The following is a 22,024-nucleotide window of genomic DNA, read 5'->3' as shown; positions in this document are numbered from 1 at the left end:
CTGCTCGGGAAGGTCCTTCCCGGGGATGGTGGAAAAGCAGTTACTAGATTAGACGAGCCAGAATCCAACCCTGGATCCACTTCAGCCTCCCTGTAGGGTCCTGACAATGTGCTTAGCTTTCTGGAAGCTTCAGGAGTCTCCTCTCCAAGACATGATAGTAATAGGATTGACCTTGCAGGTTATTTTGAGCCTACGTCAAGCAGAGCATTTGGCACAGAGCCGGGTGTGTAGTGAGTGCTAAGTAAATTTTAACCACTAATAGCGTCATTATCAGTGTTGTTGCTACAAAAAGACGTGGGAGCTGATCCAAGTCTCTTGGAACAGGGTCACGTAAACAAACCAAGAACCATGTGGGACCCCGTGCAGCTGTGCCCTTCAAGCTGTGGATAAAGTTTCAAGTTCCCAGAACTGGGAGGTACTTAGAGATCTGCATTCTTATTTCTAGGTTGGAGTAACTGCTCTCCAGGATTTACCATTAGAGGAAAGTGAGTGTCTCCAAGAGACATTACAAAAAACATTGCCCTGTTGGATTCCATACTCAGCTATGAAATTGTTTTTCATCTCTCACCTACCGAAATGAATTTTAGTATCCTCTTTGGACTCTCCTCAGTTACCAGGATTTCTTTGTACATATGACCCCCTATCAACATTTTTCCCTATTTGTGCAACTGCTTTGACCCCTCCTTGGGTTTGACATCTTGGTATTGCTCTTTAATCGTTCTCAAATATACTTCCTGCCTCACAAATCACAGAACATAAGCTCCCAGAGGTCACAGAAGGTCTCCACATTTTCTGCATTTCCCACAACTCTTAATATGATTCTGGGTATGGAGTAAGCACTCAATGCAGTTGTTGGTTTGATTTTTTTTTTTTTTTATTCAATATGTTGGGTAAGATTTGACTAGGAATAGGTTAGAAATGTTCTTCCCAAAGTAAAAAAATACATACTGGTGTGTTGAGGTATACCAGAGTGAAATGGGAAATCAGATTTAACATATTCATATTCTTGCCCCAAACGACACCAAACATTTCCATAGTCCCAGAAAGCTGCCTCTGTCACTTCCCTTAGTCCCAAAGTCACTGCTGATGGGATTTCTATCCTCACAGGTTACTTCTGCCTATTCTAGAATTTCATGTGAATGAATCCTGTAAAGCATACAGTATATACTTTTTTGTGTCTGTATTCTTATCACTAAGATAATATTCTTGCTAATCACCTGTTTTGTTGCATCTATCAGTATTACATTGTTTTTTATATTGGGGTGTAGTATTCCATTGTTTGAATACACCACAGTTAATACACTCTCCTGTGGATAGATCTCTAGGACATTCCACTGACTACGGCTGTGACTATGGTGCTAACACTGCATGTGCTTCTTGTGAACCTGTTTTTCTTTGATAAATGTCTAGGAGTAGGATGTGCTGGGCCATATGTATTAATGTAAATATATGGATAAATATGCGGTCTTGGTAGCCTGACCTTTTACATGTAGATTGGTGCACTGCCTAACACGTGCAGGAAAGGTAGAGGGAAGTAAAGTTTGCTGGATGAATGGAGACGAATATTAATACATTTAACATTCTTAATAGCCTGAGAGGTAGATACCAGTACCTTCATTTCCAGGTGAGAAACCAAGGCTCCGGAGGTTAAGTTGCTTGCCCCAAATTGCATATCTAGGCGTCCACACGATTGTCCCAAGTCTGTTGAACTCCAAAGTATGTGTTCCAGTTCTGCTATGATGCTCAGTTGGCAGTGGGGTCAGCCCGGCTGTGGCTTCGTGCTGGGCTGAACAGAAAAGTTTTCAGAGCTGAACACTGTGTTGTGGGGCTGCAAGCTGGCTACTATCAGGATGAATCCTGCTGGAGATACGTTTTGTTGGTCAAGTAGAGTTTCAGAAGTCGGTGGAGGAGACCCCCGTGAGTGGCTCTGTTTTCTTCACATGAGCCTCCCCGTTCTGATGTCTCACCTGTCCCATGCATTCCTGGCCACCAACGTAGTTTACAACCCTAAAATTCTACTCTAACCCCTATCTGAAGTATAGGGAGACTCAACACCAAGAGGAAATTTGAAACAAATACGCAAACAAAAAGATTGCCTGACCCTGTCTCCCGCCTCACTGCTGCTGTCCATTGGCTTCTGAAGTTCACAGTCCGTGTGACCTTCCAGTGCCTTCCTGGATGCATCTCTGTCAGAGGGGGTTGTTCTTGCCCCTGGGTGTCCTTGTCATTTTGTACCTCCTTGTAGCCCTCATCCTCCATTTTCTGTGTATTTGCCACCCCTATATCTGCATTAAGTTGTGAGCTCTTGACAACTGATTTCATTTGTATTCGCAGCATCTCTCACGGCACCTAGCATGTAGCCTGCGTGACCACACAGTGGAGACACTAATTTATATTTTACCCTACCGGTTCTCTATCAAGGTTAGCGGGTTTTGTTTTGGTGATTTGGTTTGGTGTACCTTCCCTCGGTATACTGTAGAAAGCTGAATTAGTCTCTATATGTTGCATGAAGACTCCACAAAATGAGTGTTCCTGAGAGGGTAGAACAAGAAGAAAGACCATTCCCTGAGCCTTGCAGGGACTAAGTCAAGCTTGTGCCAAGAGGATCAGGGATGCTCACCCTGTTCTGAGCAGCATTTGGGGAGGTCAGGGAGATGGCTGTGTAGTGTACTTCCAGAAGCAGGGGCGTCAGTGTGTTGGCCCATCACCCCACTGCTCAGTGAGGTATGGAGGCACCCAGCACTGCCTGTGACCAGTGGCTGCCCCAGCTCTCTGCTAGGAGAGACCCCAACTTTGGGGAGGAACTGCAATGAGCTTAAATGTTCCCAAATCCTTCTATGTTATCAGAATTGGGTTATTTTAAAGAAGAGAAATTTGATGTTTTCCCTCACCCAAATAGATAAACTTGTTGGATAAATTGAATGCCTGTGCAGTCTTGGGGAAGTAGGCACCTCTTCTCAGGGTACGATTTCCCCACACTGAGCTTCCACCCCCTGGGTGACTCTTCCACGATCCCCAGCCACACCTCAACTTCATAGAAGCAATATTCCTTGCCCTTCTCCTGTTTTCTTCTCCACTGGTGGACTTTCCAGAGGGCAGTGCACATGCTTATCTTCTGTGAGCATAGAGTAAATGGGAGCAAAGTGTGCTGTCAGAGATATCTGTGGACCAGAATGAATCTGAACTTCTCTGTGGCCTCTCCTGCTGTTACTGTGTGGGGACTCCACCTTGTACTCCGTGGATTCCAGTTACTTTGCCTCCTGTCAGCCCACCAGTGGGATTCCTTCACAAGGAGTTATGTGGGTGTTGGCAAATTAGGCTAAACTTAATACTGTTCTTATGGCCTCCATGGTGGTAATGGGTTTTGGCCTGGCAATATCTACCAAAATTTTATATCCAGTTATCCCTGATGCAACAATCCTAATTACAGTAATTTACTTGCAAATATGCCTCTACAAGTTTTAAAATAAACAGAAAAACCATACAGTTATTAATTGGGTATTATTTCTAATGGCAAAATATTGGAAAGAACCTAATGCCCATCCATGTAGAAGATTTAAACTATGCTATACCCAGGTAATGGAATAACTTGCAGCTGTGAAAGGGAGGGAGTGAGGGAGGGGTCAGGAGAGGGAAACGGGAAGGAGGGTGACAGTTCTGAACCATGGACATGTGGGCAATATTGCGGTCTTCGGTCCATACTCACTTCTTAAAGTTTGTTTATTGAGAGAGAGAGAGAGAAGGGGGGGGGAAGAGAGAGAGAGAGAGAGAGAGAGAGAGAGAGAGAGAGAGAGAATGAATCCCAAGCAGGCTCCACACTATCGGTCCAGAGCCTGATGCGGGTCTGGAACTCAGGAACTGAGTAGAAACCAAGAGTCCAAAGCTTAACTGACTGAGCCACCCAGGCGCCCAGGGCCATAATCACTTTTACATTATTTTAAAACTGCATAGTCAAAGAATGCTACTGTAACAAGCACATCAAATAATTTACAAAAGTATTTTTCCAAGATCTGAATACCTAGTATATGCTTGCTGCAATGTGTTCCAAATATAAAAACATTTTATAAAGGCAAATACTAAAATCAAGTACCTATTTATTGCTCACTTTATGCCAGGCATGGTTTCAAGTGTTTTCTATTAAGTCATTTAATTCTTGTTTTATTTCTGGGAAAATGAGGCACAGGGTGGTGAAGCCTTATTCATTGCCACAGCTCATCACTAGCCATTCCTGCCTGCAAGCCTCCGAAGTCTGGCTGGGACCCAGCTCAGCCACCTGACTCGCCGGCCTTCCTCTTTCCTCCCCTTCCGCCGACACCAACGTTCTTGGTTAGTGATTGGAAAAGCCCACAGGTGCAAGAAGGCCCTCCGGGGCGTCTCCACCCTTCCTGAAAGATCTCAATACCGTAAATCGTCTATAAACGGAAAATGCTTGAGCCTTAAACTTAAGTACAAAAGGTAACTGGCGCGCCAGAGGCTGGGGGCAAATGTAAAGTGCATTTCTGACATTGAGGCGTTTCCGGGAGAGCAGCGGTTGGAAACTGGAGCAGACGGCGGGTAGGTCCCGGGTACCCTCCGCGAGCCGGTTCTCCCAGCCCCTCTGCGCTGCACCCTCAGGAGCGCGCTCAGGAAGCACGCGCGCCCTCCCACGCGGGGACGCCGCGCCACGCCCGCGGGGGTCTGCAGACCAGCTGCACCCACTGAGCACGCGCAGAAAGGCGGCGGCGGTGCCCACTGCGCACGCGCGCGGCTCGGCCTCGGGGAGCCGGGTAGCAACACGGCCACGCGGAGCCGCACCTGCCAATCAGCGCGGCCCGGGGCGGGGCTTCTTGTCAGCGCTCCCCAGTAGGCGGTGGACGACTTCCGGCAATAAACCTCCGCTCGGCCGTCAGGTGGGGACCGAGGGCGTCTGCGCTCCAGGTGGGGACGGCGACCCCCCTCCCCCCAACCCACCCCGCGCCAGGTAGGGTTGGGGACCCTCGGCGCGCCGGGTGGGGAACAGAGGCGGTCCTCCGTTGCGCGGCGCGGCCTCCCTTTCCCGCCGCCCACCCCGCACGCCCGCGATTCCGCCGCGCCCAGAGCTCCCCCGCTGGGGGCGTCTCCCTCGGGGTCTGCGCGTCCCCTGCCGCGTCCCCGCCTTCTCAGCTGTTCCCGGGGTTCCTTCGTGTCTTGAAGCCGGTGGCCCCGTGCCCCGAGCCTCTACTCCCAGAGATACCCCCTGCTCCCTGCGCTCCTTATCCGCACCGCACCTGCTGCGCGGTCTTGGGTCCCCTGCCCTCGTCTACACCGCGCCTCACCTGCTGCGCGGTCCTGGGTCCCCTGTCCTCGTCCGTGGCGCTGGCATCCTCTCAGTGATGCCTGAGAGCGCCTGACTCCCTGCGCTCTCAGCTGACGCCTGGGCTTTGCGTCCTCCTCTTCACTGTGAACTCCGTTTGGACCCTTCCTGCTGTATTCCACTGCTCTCTGTGGGCCTATTCAGACTCACTCTGAAAACTCACGCATCTGAAGAACCCGTTCTTTCCTTTTTTTTTTTTTTTAAGTTGTTTTATTTTTTTATTTTTTAAAAACTACATCTAAATGAGTTAGCATATAGTGCAACAATGATTTCAGGAGTAGATTCCGTAGTGCCCCTTACCCATTTAGCCCATCCCCCCTCCCACGACCCTTCCAGCAGCCCTCAATTTGTTCTCCATATTTATGAGTCTCTTCTGTTTTCTCCCCCTCCCTGTTTTTTTTTCCTTTCCCTTGTGTTCATCTGTTTTGTCTCTTAAAGTCCATATGAGTGAAGTCATATGATTTTTGTCTTTCTCTGACTAATTTCACTTAGCATAATACCTTCCAGTTCCATCCATGTAGTTGCAAATGACAAGATTTCATTCTTTTTGATTGCCGGATAATACTCCATTGTGTATATCTACCACATCTTCTTTATCCATTCATCCATCAGTGGACATCTGGGCTCTTTCCATACTTTGACTATTGTTGATAGTGCTGCTATAAACATGGGGGGTGCATGTGTCCCTTTGAAACCTGGATCCCTTGGATAAATGCCTAGTAGTGCAATTGCTGGGTCGTAGGGTAGTTCTATCTTTAGTTTAAAAAAAATTTTTTTTTAATATTTATTTATTTTTGAGACAGAGCATGAACGGGGGAGGGTCAGAGAGAGAGGGAGACACAGAATCCGAAGCAGGCTCCAGGCTCCGAGCTGCCAGTGCAGAGCTCGACGCGGGGCTTGAAGTCACAAACTGCGAGATCATGACCTGAGCCAGTCAGACGCTCAACTGACTGAGCCACCCAGGTGCCCCAGTATCGACCTTTTAACAATATGTGTTCTTCCTATCCAGGAGCATGGAATCTTTTTCCATTTTTTTGTGTCTTCTTTAATTTTTTTCATAAGCTTTCTATAGTTTTCAGCGTACGGATTTTTCACCTCTTTGGTTAGATTTATTCCTAGGTATTTTATGGTTTTTTTGTGCAACTGTAAATGGGATCCATTCCTTGATTTCTCTGTCACTTCATTGTTGGTGTATAGGAATGTAACTGATTTCTGTGTGTTGATTTTATATCCTGCAACTTTGCTGAATTCGTGAATCAATTCTAGCAGGTTTTTGGTGGAACCTTTTGGGTTTTCCATATAGAGTACCATGTCATCTGTGAAGAGTGCAAGTTTGACTTCCTTCTGGCTGATTTGGATGCCTTTTCTTTCTTTGTGTTGTCTGATTGCAGAGGCTAAGACTTCCAATACTATGTTGAATAACAGTGGCGAGAGTAGACATCCCTGTCTTGTTTCTTAGGGGGGGAACCTTAGGGGGAAATCTCTGTTTTTCCCCACTGAGGATGATATTAGTGTTGGGTTGTTCATGTATGGCTTTTGTGATCTCAAGGTATGCTCCTTCTATCCCTACTTTCTTGAGGGTTTTTATCAAGAAAGGATGCTGTATTTTGTCAAATGCTTTCTTTGCATCTATTGAGAGGATCATATGGTTCTTGTCTTTTCTTTTATTGATGTGACGAATTGCGTTGTTTTGCAGGTATTGAACCAGCCCTGCATCCCAGGTAGAAATCCCACTTGGTCGTGGTGAAATATTTTTTTTAATGTATTATTGGATCTGGTTGGCTAATACCTTGTTGAGGATTTTTGCATCCATGTTCATCAGGGAAATTGGTCTATTGTCCTCCTTTTTAGTGGGGTCTCTGTCTGGTTTGGAATCAAGGTAATGCTGGCTTCATAGAAAGATTTTGGAAGTTTTCCTTCCATTTCTATTTTTTGGAATACCTTCAAGAGAATAGATGTTAACTCTTCCTTAAATGTTTGGTAGAATTCCCCTGGAAAGCCATCTGGCCCTGGACTCTTGTTTTTTGGCAGATTTTTGATTACTAATTTGATTTCCTTACTGGTTATGGGTCTGTTCAAATTTTCTATTTCTTCCTGTTTCAGTTTTGGTAGTGTATATGTTTCTGGGAATTTGTCTGTTTCTTCCAGATTGCCCATTTTATTGGCATATAATTGCTCATAATATTCTCTTATTGTTTTATTTCTGCTGTGTTGTGATCTCTCCTCTTTCATTCTTGATTTTATTTATTTGGGTCTTTTCTTTTTTCTTCTTGATCAAAGTGGCTAGTGGTTTATCAATTTTGTTAATTCTTTCAAAGAACCAGCTTCTGGTTTCATTGATCTGTTCTACTGTTTTGTTTTGGTTTTTCTTTTCTTTTTTTCTTTTTTTTTTTTTTTTTTTGGCTTCGATAGCATTAATTTCTGCTCTAATCTTTATTATTTCCTGTCTTCTGCTGGTTTTGGGTTTTATTTGCTATTCTTTTTCTAGCTCCTTAAGGCATAAGGTTAGTTTGTGCATCTGAGATCTTTCTTCCTTCTTTAGGAAGGCCTGGATTACTATATACTTTCCTCTTATGACCACCTTTGCTGTGTCCCAGAGGTTTTGGGTTGTGGTGTTATCAGTTTCATTGACTTCCATATACTTTTTAATTTCCTCTTCAACTTCTTGGTTCGCCCATTCATTCTTTAGTAGGATGTTCTTAAGAATCTGTTCTTTTCTCTGGAAACCCTCATTTCTTGCCTTTTCCAAATCTGTAACCTCCATCCCTAATCAGAATACACGTTTTCGCATTCTTACCTAAGAATTCATACTCCTCTTCCTTTTTAGTTTCCCTCTTTATTTCCTGGTCTCTGTTTCTTGGAAGCCTCTGTGATCCTCACTCAGGCCTTGTTACAGTAAATCCCATTTCTGATTCTCAATCCACCGCTCACCATCTCTTGATGTTCTTTCGGCATCAAGTTCTTCCATGCTTATAAGCCGTGTTCATGTTTGGCTCTAAATTATTTGGAAATCTTGTAAGGACAAGAAAGTAGTGAAAGAGATCAAGTGCTTGTGAAATTGATGACCAGTCTTTCTTGATGCGGAACAATGGAAGTTTACTCAAAATTTATGTTAAGACATAAGAAATAAGGGGAAAAGAAACTCGCTTGCCAGCTATTTTCCTTGACTGTGGAACTGCTTTGCTATTGTCTGTGATTTTCTTACCTGAGTATAGTATGTGTAGCATTGCCTTGAGCTCTGCACAGGACAGCTTTCACTGTCTGGGGGATGAACTTAATAAGGGCTGTGAGTACCCATTCCTGTGGTTCCTTTTCACCTAACTTAAGACAAACAGTGAGGTACATGTAGCCTTTTACAAGGCTGGTATGTTTTCCTGAGTGTTTTTATATTTAGATCACTCATTACTTTTGCATACAGCACTAGATATGATCTATATAAGGTAACAGTAAAAAAAAAAAAAAAACCAACAACAAACCACAGTTTTATGACCTTTGTTTTCACAGGGTGCTCATGAATTGCTGTCGCAAACGTGCAGGCATATGGGGTGCCTGGTGGCTCAGTCGGTTGAGCGTCCGGCTTCGGCTCAGGTCATGATCTCATGGTTTGTGAGTTCGAGCCCTGCGTTGGGCTCTGTGCTGACAGCTCAGAGCCTGGAGCCTGCTTTGGAGTCTGTGTCTTCCTCTCTCTCTCTGCCCCTCCCCCGCTCGCACACGTGCATGCACTCTCTTTCTCTCTCTCAAAAATAAACATTAAAAATTTTTTTTTTATAAACGTGCAGGCATAGAGCATAGACCATGGAATGAAACTGTAGGAATGTAACTCCCAGCTCCGCCAGATGTTGTGCCTCAGTTTCTTCATCTGTAAAATGGAGAATTAAGCCTGTAGAAAGGGGGATGGCAACATTTTCTAGCTTTTAGATAGAAGTGTGAGATAGAAGTGTGATAGCAGTGTGAGGGCTGAGGTAATACAGGTAAGTTGATCATAGGAATGCCTAACTCATACTAAGATCTAATACACATTGCTATTGTATCATTAGTTAAGAAAAGGAAAATGCTTAGAGGAAGACCTTTCTGGGTTTGACCTGACTCCCATGTTGGGAGTTTCCACCCCCACGCCCTGCTGTGTGCAATAGAGATGAAGTGAAGATTTTTGAGAGTTCAGCCCCTATGCTCTCTGACATCCGTTAGCATGACCTGTGCATAAAATTGCAAATTGTACCAGCTACTTCACGACAGAGTAGCCGCCTCTGAGTAGCTGCTCTTACGTGCTTAATAATTTTCAGGAGTAAGTTTTGCTTTTATTTTTGTGTTTGAAATTTTTAAAACAAATGTGATTTTAGTTAAAATTTATTAAGGTGTAGCAATTCAGGTCTTTAGCAAGACAGATAAATATATTTCCGTCAAAAGTGATGGGTTCATCATTCCAGAAGTTTAGTAGTAGTTCTGATCTGCAAATTTAGATGGCTCAAGTTGGGAGTATTTGAAAATTTGGTACCAGACCTTTCACATTGCTTCTTGTCCATTTTGCTTCTTGCTTTTTCCCTGATGGCTTTTTGTTGTTTCTAATAAGTCTTCTTCCAGAGTATGCTTTAGTTCATAAACTGTATAGGATTACACCTTAAAATGAAGCTTCATTGTGACCCAAAGAAGATAATATGTCAAATCTCTGGAATCCTCATGTCTACAGCGGAACAAATCTTTTCCTCGGTGTTGAAAATAAAAACCTTGGAAATGTACTATTTTTTAAAAATGTTTTATTTTTGAGAGGGCACCAGTGGAGGAGGGGCAGAGAGAGGGACAGGGAATCTGAAGCAGGCTCCACACTGTCAGCAGTGAGCCCGATGTAGGGCTTGAACTCACGAACCACGAGATCATGATGTGAGCCGAAGTCTGCCGCTCAACCGACTGAGCCACCCAGGCGCCCCAGAAATGTACCGTTTTTTATGTAGCTGCATTTCATTCCTTCCAATCCCTGTAAGTACAAACACCTACGTGTGAAATATTCAGGCTAACCATTCATTGCTCGCAGAGGTAGTTGCAAAAGAGTCGATTATCTTACTTGGAATACTAAGCTGACTCTTCACAGTGAAAACTTTGGTTAAACGTGATAGAAGTTGCTTTTGAGGCCTGAATAGACGTGTATTAAGTGGTGAGTGGGCCTAGTGCCTAACTAGACAAGTACAACATGCGTCATCATCTTTTAAGAAAGTGTGTTAGTGGAGGTGTCGGCAGAGCTTTCTCTTGCTTGATTACTTGTGCTTTCCGCCTCCACCCTCCCTTTCCGTCTTCTCCACAGACCCAGGCAGATCATTCTCAGAACAACACCGCTCACATCACCACGTTGCCCAAAAACTTTTATTTGGAGAATAAAGTCTGAACACCTTTGATATTCAAGGCTTCTGAACACCTTTCCACCCTACCTACCAGGCTTCCCAAAGATTTCTCTCCTAGCCGACCTGTTCTGTTCACTATTCTGAAAGGTGTCACTTGTATTCCCATCTTCGTTTCTTTTTGCCCACCATTTCTGGGATTGGTATTTTTCCCTAGTCTCTCCACTTAAGATCTAACCATGGGCTTTAAGGCCAAGATCATGTCCTAGTTTTTCTTCAGAGGTCCTAGATGGCTGGATTTTTACTTTGAATTTCTTTTAGTTATTCTCTCACTCAGTACATACATACACATTTTTTTTATGTTTTTAAAATATATTTCCATACATTATTTGTGTTTTCTCACTTTTCTTTTTATTTTTTAATGTTTATTTGTTTTTAAGAGAGAGAGCGTGTGCATGTGAGTGGGGAAGGGGCAAGAGAGAGGGAGACACAGGATCTGAAGCAGGACCTGGAATCTGAAGCAGGACCCAGGTGCCCCATTTATTTATTTTTTTAAATGTTTACTTTTGAAAGGAAGAGTGGGGTAAGGGCAGAGAGGGGTGGGGGACAGAGGATCTGAAGCAGGCTCTGTGCACAGAGCCTGATGTGGGGCTTGAACTCACAAACTGTGAGATCATGACCTGAGCCGACTGAGCCACCCAGGCACCCCTATATTTGGTCTGTTTAGCAGTATTCTGCATGGTTGCTAGTTTTTTTAAACATGGATTTTTCCAAATCTGTGATAACGAGAGATCTCAGAGATGGTCCTCGCACACATTGTTCCCTCGTGTGTGTTTTATGAGACTAAACTGTTTCAGAGCATCTTGCCTTCTTGGGTTAGGAGTGTTCTCTGGACTATATCTGAAGCTTCATGAAAATTTAGAAAATCATTGTGTACTATTGGAGACGATTCTAGTTAACTGAATTGACTAGACATGGGTGGTAGCTTTTGCATTTTAGGGTAGTTGGTAGCTTGAAACAAGTCTGCAAGATGATGCTTACCAAAATAGTGCTGGTATTTAAACAGGGATATTTAAGTACTTTCTAAAGTAAGAATTTAAGTGAATGAATGTGGGACTATAAAAGATGTGTTCTTGCTGGAAGCTCAAGTTGAGTGGGGTTTTGAGATCCTCTTGGTATACAAGAACATTTCATATGCCATTTAGGGAAATGAGCATGTAGAATTGACCCAGCAATGTTGCTGAAGACTTGGACTTTCCTTTTTTTGTCTCTTCTAAGCCAGTATCAAAGTCTATCTAGTAGCCTATTTTTTGTTAGTTATAATATAGTTGGGAGATTATATTTGAAAAACTTTTATCACTCAGGTACTCTGTGTTAGAAATACTGTACATTAGAGAAATGCTCCAAGTCTTCTTTGGACTTGAGATTAACATAATACATTATTCTATTGAAACTATTCTTGGTTGAGCTATCAGTTATGTTTTTGTAGCTAAATTCAACATACACTTTTGAATTTTTACCATACTAGCTTGTTAATAATGTTTTCCTTTCTGCCAGTCATTTGAAATACATTCTTCTCTTGTCTTCCTGCTCCCTACCGCCTACCTCTTAGGCTCTTCCTTTTCAATTTCCTTTCTTGGCTCATCTTTATCTGCTTGTCTCTTAAATGTCATTGTCCCTTAGAGTTTTTCCCTTGCCTCTGTTTTTTTCCCACTGTTATTCTCTGTGGGGGAAACATCTCTAGATATCATTCCTATGGCTTTGATGACTACCTGAATGCTGACGGTTTTCCTATTGTGTTCTCCAGCCTTATTCTCTCTTCTGAGCGATGGATCTGTATATGCATCCATTCAATGTTTGTTGAGCTCCCTTGCATGCCTGGCATTGTTAAAAAAAAAAATGCACTTACCTGTCACACACAAATACTTGTATTTAATTGTCTGGAATGAAGCCAAGCACTTGTATTTTCTAAAAGCTTCTAAGACTGTTAGACAGGTTAACGCACAGTGAGGGTTGAGAAGCACTGAGCCACAGGAAGGCAAGTCTGGGCAATGGAAGAGCTAGTATTTGAGCTCTTTTTGTCACCGAGTTATAAAGTTATTTATTTTGAGAGAGCCAGCAGGGGAGGGGCAGAAAGAGAACCCCAAGCAGGCTCCATGCTGTCAGCATAGAGCCCAATGTGGGGCTCAAACTTATGAACTGTGGAATCATGACCTGAGCCGAAACCAGGAGTCGGACACTTAACCGACTGAGCCACCGAGGTGCCCTGAAGGTCATGATTTTTATACTTGGGTCCTTATACGCGGATTCTAGTATAGTGCTGTCCTGTCGCCACGGACTCAGTAGATCTGACAGGCCTGTCCAAAACTGAAATTAATGTCTCTTCTTTCTTTATTCCTTATCTCAGAGGCAGGTTCAACAAACTCAAATCTGTCTCTCTGACTTCCCCTGACACGTGCAGCCAGCCTGGGGTTGCTCCGTGCCCCACGGGCCTCTCCCGGGCATAGCTGAGCGTGTGGTAGCTGGTCCCCTTAGTGTCAGAGAGCAAGACAAACAAGGCCTTGATTGCTGGTGACCCTGCCTCCTAAGTGCTTCTAGCATCTGTGTCTTCTGCAGCCCTCCTCTTGCACCTCGTAAAGGCTTGTATTCCATAGCTGCCAGTCCTAACTCTTCTTCCCGCCACGTGTCCCCCGACCTCCGTCCTCACAGTGGGACCCTGAGGCTTTTGTAACACTTGGGTCTAATCGAATCGTGTACCTGCGGAAGTTCCTTTCTTGGCCCCTCGCTGCCCTTGCAGGAAAGTCCAGTCCTCTGACTTGGGCACTGCTCCAGTCTCCCTTCTCACAGCTCCCTATGCTTGCTGTCCTACTGTGAGCTGCAACCAGGTTGACGCACATACAGCGCTGAACACAAATATGTCTTGTGTTACGTTGCTTCTAATTTCTGGTGGAGAGGGTTTTTCTGTTTGCTGTAATGCTCCCGTTCTTCCTCACTCCTTGACCCCTACTTGTTCTCCAGGTCCCAGCTGAGATGGCCCCTCAGGTAAACCTTTCCTGACAGATGCAATGTTGGGCTAGTGCGTCCACCAATACGTAGCCCTTCTTATCATTTTGGTGCAACTGAGGTACTGTGTCCTCTTTGCTCCCCTGTGTCTAGCCAGCATTTAAGGCACATGCAGACATTTAAATATTAAGAGCTTTATTCTTTAGAATCAATGAATGTTCTCAGGGTGCCTGGGTGGCTCAAGTTGGTCAAGCATCCTGACTCTTCATATCAACTCAAGTCATGACCTTTGATTTGTGACATCAAGCCCTGTGTTACACAGCACAAAGCCTGCTTGGGATTCTCTCTCTCTCTCTCTCTCTCTCTCTCTCTGTCCCTCCCCTCTGCTCTTTCAAAATAAACATTTTTTAAAAATGAGGGGCACCTGGGTGACTCAGTTGGTTGAGCATCTGACTTCAGCTTCAGGTCATGATCTCACAGTTCGTGGGTTCGAACCCTGCATTGACAGCTCAGAGCCTGGATCCTGCCTCTGATTCTGTCTCTCTCGCTCTCTGCCCCTCCCCCACTTGTGTGCACGTGTGTGCGCACATGTTCTCTTTCTCAAAAATAAACATTAAAACGTTCTGAATGAAAGGAAACTTGCTAATTACATAAATTCTTAACATAAATTCTTTTGCAGGGGAACTATGCCATTTTTGGGTCAGGACTGGAGATCTCCTGGATGGAGCTGGATTAAAACAGAAGATGGATGGAAGAGGTGTGAATCCTGGAGTCGGGAACTTGAGAGAGAGAATAACCAGCGCAACCTGAGTCACAGCATGTAAGTTATACCAGAACCACGCCATCTGCCTGCCTAACATTTATGGTTTCTATTTTTGAAGTCCCAGAAAAGCTCCATAACTTGTACTCTGGCTGAGTTTGCCCAGACACACAGTAGACTGTGTAGTGCCCACCGACAGATGCTGCTCTCTTCTATGTAAAACAGGTAACCTTTACAGTAACCTGAGGAAACAGGATTACTGTCGACCCCACGTTATAGCTGAGGAGCTCAGGAAATGAAGATACGGTCTTGGCAGCATGTATCCGAGACTCCCGATGACAGTGGCTTGCACAAGACAGGAAGTCTGTTTCTCTCCCTGGAAATCCTGAGTTGGTGTAGTGACTCTGCTCAGGGATGGAAAGACATTCTGTGCTGGTGCTCTGCTGGCCCTTCTGCACAGTCGAAGAGGGCGTATCGCCCACAGCACCTATGGTTCAGTCAGCAGGGCAGGAGAGGAGCAGGACGCGTGTGTCACATTTGCTCACATCTTGGCTGGAGCATGAGATGCGTGGGAACTAGGGGGCGTGGTCTCTCTGATGCACAGCTGTGTGTTCAGATAAACCTCAGAGATGGTGTGAACACAGAAGCGGGGATGGTGACCGGCAGTCTCTACCACAAATGCAATTTGAACATCCGAAGGATTAGGAAGATCTCAGGGCTTCTTTCTTCAAGGTGTTATGGATCTAGTAATTGATTTTACGGTATATATTTTTTAAAAATTGTTTTTAATGTTTGTTTTTGAGAGAGAGAGAGAGACAGAGCGTGAGTGGGGGAGGGGCAGGGAGAGAGGGAGACACAATCCAAAGCAGGCTCCAGGCTCTGAGATGTCAGCACAGAGCCCGATGCCGGGCTCGAACCCACAAACCGCAAGATCATGACCTGAGCTGAATTCGGGCACTCAACCAACTGAGTCACCCAGCCACCTCAGTTTCACTGTATATTTTAATTTTGCATTTGCATGATTACCAACTCTGTATTTTTAACAGGGAGGACATCTGATTTTCATTTTTAAGAAATCATTTTATTATTTTTTTCATCATGAGACGTGTACTCATTAATCCCTATCCCCTATTTCACCCATTGCCCACCTATCTCCCCCTCTGGTGACCATGAGTTTGTTCTTTATAGTTAAGAGTCTGTTTCTTAGCTTTGCCACTTTTTTTTCCCCTTGCTCATCTTTGTTTCTTAAATTCCACATGTGAATGAAGTCATTTGGTATTTGTCTTTGACTTATTTTGCTCAGCATAATGTGCTCTAGCTCCATCCACGTCATTGAAAATGGCAAGATTTCATTCTTTTTATGGCTGAGTGATATTCCGTTGTGTATACACCACTTCTCCTTCATCCATTCATTGGTCAGTGGACACTTGGGCTGCTTCCATATCTTGGCTCTTGTAACTAATGCTACAACAAACAAAGGGTGCATGTATCCCTGTGAGTTAGTGCTTTTACATTTTTTGGGTAAATACCCAGTAATGCAATTGCTGGGTTGTAGGGTAGTTCTCTTTTTAACTTTTTGAGGAACCTCCATACCGTTTTCCAGAGTGGCTGCACCAGTTTTCATTCCCACCAGCAGTGCACGAGGGTTCCCCTTTCTCTGCATCCTTAACCAGCGCTTGTTCTTTCTGGTGTTGTTGATTTTAACTGTTCTGACAGGTGTGTGAGGTGATATCTCATTGTGGTTTTGATTTGCATTTTTCTGATGATGAGCGATGTTGAGCATCTTTTCATGTGTCTGTGGGTCATTTGTATGCTTTCTTTGGAGAAACGTTTTCTGCCCATTTTTTAATTGTTTTTTGGGGTATTGAGTTGTATAAGTTCTTTATGTATTTTGGATACTAACCCTTTATCGGATATGTCATTTGCAAATATCTTTTCCTATTCTGTATGTTGTCTTTTAGTTTTGCTGATTGTTTCCTTTGCCGTAGAGAAGCTTTTTATTTTGATGTAGTCCCAATAGTTTATTTTTCACTTCAGCCTGTCTGATTTTCTGACAGATATGTAGTGCTTTAGATTAGAGACTGGTTTGCAGTATTTGACTATATTCAAATTATAGGATATATTTCAGATTATAATTATAGTAAAGGTAACATGTATATATTGTGGCATTTCTGTTCCATTCTGAATTTTATTTAATCTTGATGAATGTAAATTTTATATAAGATTGGTAATTATGCATGCTATCAGTATTAGATAATGTCACACAGCTGTGAATTTTAAGTTATTTTTTGTCTTCCAGTTTTCGTAGCAAATTATTTAAATTCAAGGTTGGTTGAATACATGTGGAAATGGTTGATGTTTGCATGGACTCCTCATGACCTACTGTTAAACGTGGAGACTCCAGAAGTCACCATTTTAGGATGGGTAAAGAGTCTGGGAAATGTCAGACTGAAAAAGCTGTCAGGTGTGAAATACGATGTTACTGCCACTTCTACTCTAAGGAATTTGCATGAGTTTGTCTTTTCTTCCTTGTGTATTTTTCCCCACACATTCCCACACATTTTTCTGTATACACACAAAGTTAGCGAAAATCCACTCAAGCTATGTTTCTTTACGTGATAAACTCCGTTTCCACCTGTCTCCCTCACCCTCTTCCCTGTAAACTCTCCCCTCACCCACTCCCATTCAAACTTCATTTAAAAATCCTTTGAAATAGTAAGCTTTGCTGACCGATGCTTCTCTGCGCCATCGAAACCTATCCAGCTGTGCTTATTGAGACAGGGCTTTATTCGTTGGGTGAAGTGAAGGCGGAATGAGTTAACTGTCTGTCCTTTACACCTTCTGGTTGCCCTTTTTCCTACTCTTTTTTTCTTTGTTCTCCTCCTTTTGCCCATTTCCACAAAAATGCATATCCTAACCTGTGGGGAGAGGCCACAGATGACCCAGAACTATATAGCCAGTGTCTGATATTTTTCTTACCCCGGAAGAAAAAGCAATTTAACTTTGAACTAAAATTTGCAGAAAATAAAACCATATGTAACCACCATTTCAAATTGCTGAGGAAAATTACCTCTTCCTCTGAATGTCTGTGAGAAACAGCATTCCCAATTCTTTGGTTGAAGATGGGCTTTCTAAAGCTAGTAAAAATAATTTACACACTCAAGATTCTAACCAGCTTTGTAAAATGTTTTATAATGGGCATGAGAATACAAGACCTTTAAATATCCCCTTGCTCTCTTTTTGCCTCATTTTAGGATTAAAAGTTGAGCATGTAGGTAAGAAATTACTTGGTTCAACAGGGTTAATTCAGGTAGGGCTGACCCGTTCATACTTTGAATCCTGACTAAGCTGCTTTTTCAAGCAACGTTCGTGATACTGTGGAGGTTGATGATGGAGTGAACATTCACCTCTATTTTGCATGCCTCATTCTTCCCTTAAAAGATGTGTGGAGCGTACAGAGTCTTGTACGGCAGAGCACTGATTGATACGTGGGTACTTCATCTTGCACCCTCCTGGGGAGGTTTCTTCACTCCCCTGTAGATGCACAAGAGAGGGTGGGTGGGCTGGGCCACACAGTGACGACGGGATACCCAGTTTGGGATTCTAGTGGAGGGAGGATGCGCATGTGCCCAGGGCAGTGTCCATGCAGTCGGATGGTGGGGAACATGGTCAACGAGATAGTAGGCAACAGACTGGATGAGGAGAAAAGGGAGCAGCCCCCAGATACACCGTGAGCCTTTGGCTTGGGGAGAACCATACTAAGTCCTCATCTGGCTCGGTCCCCCCACCAGGGTGTTGTTGCTACTCAGTGTGACATTTGGTGACAGATCTTATAGGATTTTTGCAAAGGAAGGTATTGCAGAGGAGGGTCCGGATACTGTGTCTTTGAGAATTGGTAGCCTTTCCCATCAGATTGCACCGTGCTTAGTAGCTGCAGGCTTTGAGGAGGCCTCTGAGAGAAGGCAGTGCTCCTGTGAGGCTGAAGTGTGGTGGTGGCGGGGGGGGGGGGGGGGGGGGGGGGGGGGGGCGCAGCTATGTGGGGCTTAGCTCTGCCTTAACAGTGACATTTCTAGCATCTTCTCCCTTTGCGTTTAGTTTATTAAACCTTTTCATTGCATTATTTTTATTGACATCTCATTGAACGTTGTTTCAAATCTCAGTTTCAATAATTTAAGGTTTTGGTCATTTGCTTCTCAGTGGACATAGCAGTGGCGGGCATCGTAAATTTGGGGCTCCACAGAAAGTATTGTCAACTCTACTGAAAATACCAGTTCAGTTGTGGGTCCCCTGCCAAGGAAAAAGGAAAGAGGCCATATTTTTGGTTCCCCTATGAGAATGCCAAATGGGTCTCTGATCACGAAGATGGATAGAGAATTCAGGAGATCCTCTGGTGCTTGAAGTCATACTTAACCAACTGAGCCACCAGGCGCCCCAGGGAAAGAATCTTAAGCAGGTTGCACACTCGATCCCATGACTGAGAGATCATGACTTGAGCCAAAATCAAGAGTCAGACGCTCAACTGACTGAGCCTCCTGGGCACCCGTATGTACAGCTTTTTAGTTTGATGTGTTCCACTTGTTTATTTTTGCTTTTGTTGCCCGTGCTTTTGGTGTCAGATTAAAAATTGTCACCCAGACCAGTGAATATCCAGAAGCTCACCCCTATGTTTTCTTCCAGGAGTTTTATGGTTTCGGGTCTTACGTTCAAGTCTTTAGTCCATTGTGACTTAATCTTGGGGTAAGGTAGTGATCCAGTACCCTTCTTTTGCATGAAGGCGTCCACTTCCCCAACACCATTTACTAAGGAACCTCTTCTTTCCCCACTCTTGACTCCATCATTCTGAATTAATTGACCACATATATGAGGATCCATTTCTGCATACTCTGTTCTGTTCTGTTCATTTGCATGCCTTTTATGCCAACGCTGTATTGAGTATTGCAGCTTTGTGATATAGTTTGAAATCAGGGTACATGATGCCCCCAGCTTTGTTTTTCTTTCTCAGGATAGCTTTGGCTATTCACAATCTTTTATGGTTCCATATATGTTAGGGTTATTTGTTCTGCTTCTGTGAAATGTGCCTTTGGACTTTCGATAGGGATTGCGTTGAATATGTAGATTGTTTTGGGTAGTGTGGGCATGCTAACAATATTAGTTCTTTCAGTCTGTGAACACAGCATGTCTTTCCATTTATTTGTGTCATCTTCAGTTTTTGTATTTTTTTTATTTTTTTTTTTTTTTAGTGTCCTTTAGTTTTCAGCATACGTGTCTTTGATCTCCTCGATTAAATTTGTTCTTAGATATTCTTTTCGGTGCAATTATAATTGGGATTGCTGTCTTAATTTTTCCTTTTGGTATCTTGTTATTAATATATGGAAACACAACAGATGTTTGTATATTGTGGATTAGGTGAGCACGGCTGAGCAGCCAGCACATACTGTGTCCTGGCATAGTGACTGGCTTCAGCCAGGTACAGCCAGAAGGTGTGGGTTCTGGACTGTTTGAGCTCTTGGTGAAGTCCCAACCCCCACTTGCTAAACTCAGCATTGTGATGATGGGAGCCGAGCTGCTAGGAGTTGGCGACCCCGTGGAGTTGGGGAGCAGAGCTGTCCCCGCTGGCAGCGGAGCTGAAAGACAGGTCCTTGTGACCTTGTGTGAGCCCTCAGTAGGATCAGGCCTACGTTTTCCTGCTTCTGACAGTAAGAAGGTTCCCCTTTGGTGAACGCCAGCTGGAGTTTGGTTTTTATCATTTAATCTAGCGGATGTAGTTGGAATGTGTTTTGTTTTTGTGTTTGTTTTGTAGTATGTGTGACCTTTTCAGAATGTGTATTTTGTGATTATGTTTTTAAAATTTAACATAAATATTTTCTTTTTCTTAAGATTCCTAAATTTTTATAAGCTTCAGGCTCCACAATACCTGAGTTTGGTTTCGTTGGAGCAGGACTTTATTTTTTATTTTTTTGTTGTCACAAATGGCCGGATTTCTTTTTTATGGCTGAATGATATTCCAGTGTGTATGTGCATATGTGCATGTATGTACGTGTATATGTGTACACGTGCACACATCATCTTCAGTCAGTGGACACTCAGGCTGCTTCCATGTCTTGGCTGTTGTAAGTAATGCTGCACTGAATATACGGGTGCACACGTCTCTTCAAATTGGTGTTTTCTTGGAAACAAAACCGGAAGTGGAATTGCTGGATCATAGGGTATCTATTTTTAATATTTTGAGAAGTGTCCACACTGTTTTCCACAGTGGCTGCGCCAGTTCGCATCTCCACCAACAGTGCATGAAGGCTCTCTTTTCTCCAGGTCCTCGCCAACACTTGCTATTTGCCTTTTTGATACTAGACAATCTGACAGGTGTGCGGTGGTCTCTGATTGTGGTTTTGAGCGGAATTTCCCCGATTACTGCTGTACTGAGCACCTTGTAATATGTCTGTTGGCATCTGTGTGTCTTCTTTGGAAGAATGTCCATCCCCATTCTCTGCTCCTTTTTAAATTGGATTGTTTGGCCTTTTTTTCTTTTTCTTTCTTTCTTTTCTCTTTTTTTCTTTTTTCTTTTCTTTTACTGAATGAGTTTTTAAAGACGCTTTTTTATATTAACCTCTTATCAGATACATGATTTGCAAATATTTTCTCCCATTTGGAAGGTTGTCTTTTTATTTTGTTGATGGTTTTCTCTGCAGAAGCTTTTTGTTTTGATATGACCCACTGGTTTACTTTTGCTTTTTGGTGTCAAACCCAAAAAAATCATTTCCAAGATGACTGTCAAGGAGTTTACTGCCTGTTGTTTTCTTCTAGAAGTTTTATAGTTTCAGGTCTTACATTTGATTCTTCAATCCGTTTTGGGTTAATTTTTGTGAATGGGGTGAGAAAGTGGTCCAGCTTCCTCCTCCTTGCATGTTGCTGTCCAGTTTTCCCAGCACCATTTACTGAAGGGACTGTCCTTTCCCCATTGGATATTCTTGGCTCCTTTGTCTTAAATTTATTGACCATGTATGTGTGGGTTTTTTCTACACTCTCTGTTCTGTTCCATTGACCCATGACCATCTTTATTTACTTATACTATTTTGTTCTGATTAGTATAGTTTTATAACATAGTATGAAATCAGGGAGCATGATGCTTCCAGCTTTGTACTTCTTAAGATTGGTTTGGATATTTGGGGTCTTTTGTGGTTATATATAAATGTTAGGATTGTTTATTTCTTTGAGAAATGTCATTGGAATTTCTATAGGGATTATATTAATTCTGTAGATTGCTTTCAGGTATGGACATTTTAACAATATTAATTGTACCTGTCCATGAACATGGAATATCTTTCCATTTATATGTCATCTCCAGCTTATTTCATCAATGTCTTGTGGTTTTCTGTGTACAAGTCTTTAATCTCCTAGGTTAAATTTATGTCTAGGTATTTTATTCTTTTTGGCACAATTAATTGTAAATGAAGCTGTTTACTGAATTTTTAAATTTATCTTCTTGAGAGTTCCTTATTAGTGTTAGAAAACATAGATTTTTATATATTTGTATCCTACATTTTTCTGACCTCATTTATTCTAATGGTCTTTTGATGGAGTCTTCAGGGTTTTCTATGTATA

At 43.2% G+C, this 22,024-nt stretch overlaps 1 protein-coding gene across 11 annotated transcripts in view; it reads left to right on the top strand.

Moving 5' to 3' along the window:
* The first annotated feature begins 4,539 nt into the window (after window positions 1-4,539).
* FBXO25 (F-box protein 25) overlaps window positions 4,540-22,024 on the top strand; it is a 52,362-nt gene continuing 34,877 nt past the window's right edge. For 2 of the 11 annotated variants that reach the window (XM_049631845.1, XM_049631836.1), the window contains exons 1-2: window positions 7,810-8,920; window positions 14,345-14,485. In XM_049631845.1, coding sequence (XP_049487802.1) covers window positions 8,844-8,920; window positions 14,345-14,485 — 218 coding nt within the window. In that variant the 5' untranslated portion in view covers window positions 7,810-8,843. The other 9 variants (XM_049631846.1, XM_049631843.1, XM_049631837.1 and 6 more) reach the window with 9 other exon arrangements.

Source organism: Panthera uncia, chromosome B1 (assembly GCF_023721935.1).
Source record: "Panthera uncia isolate 11264 chromosome B1, Puncia_PCG_1.0, whole genome shotgun sequence".
Lineage (NCBI taxonomy): Eukaryota > Metazoa > Chordata > Mammalia > Carnivora > Felidae > Panthera > Panthera uncia.
Note: the sequence above shows the minus strand (reverse complement) of the source record. Positions and strands in the feature narration are given on the sequence as shown.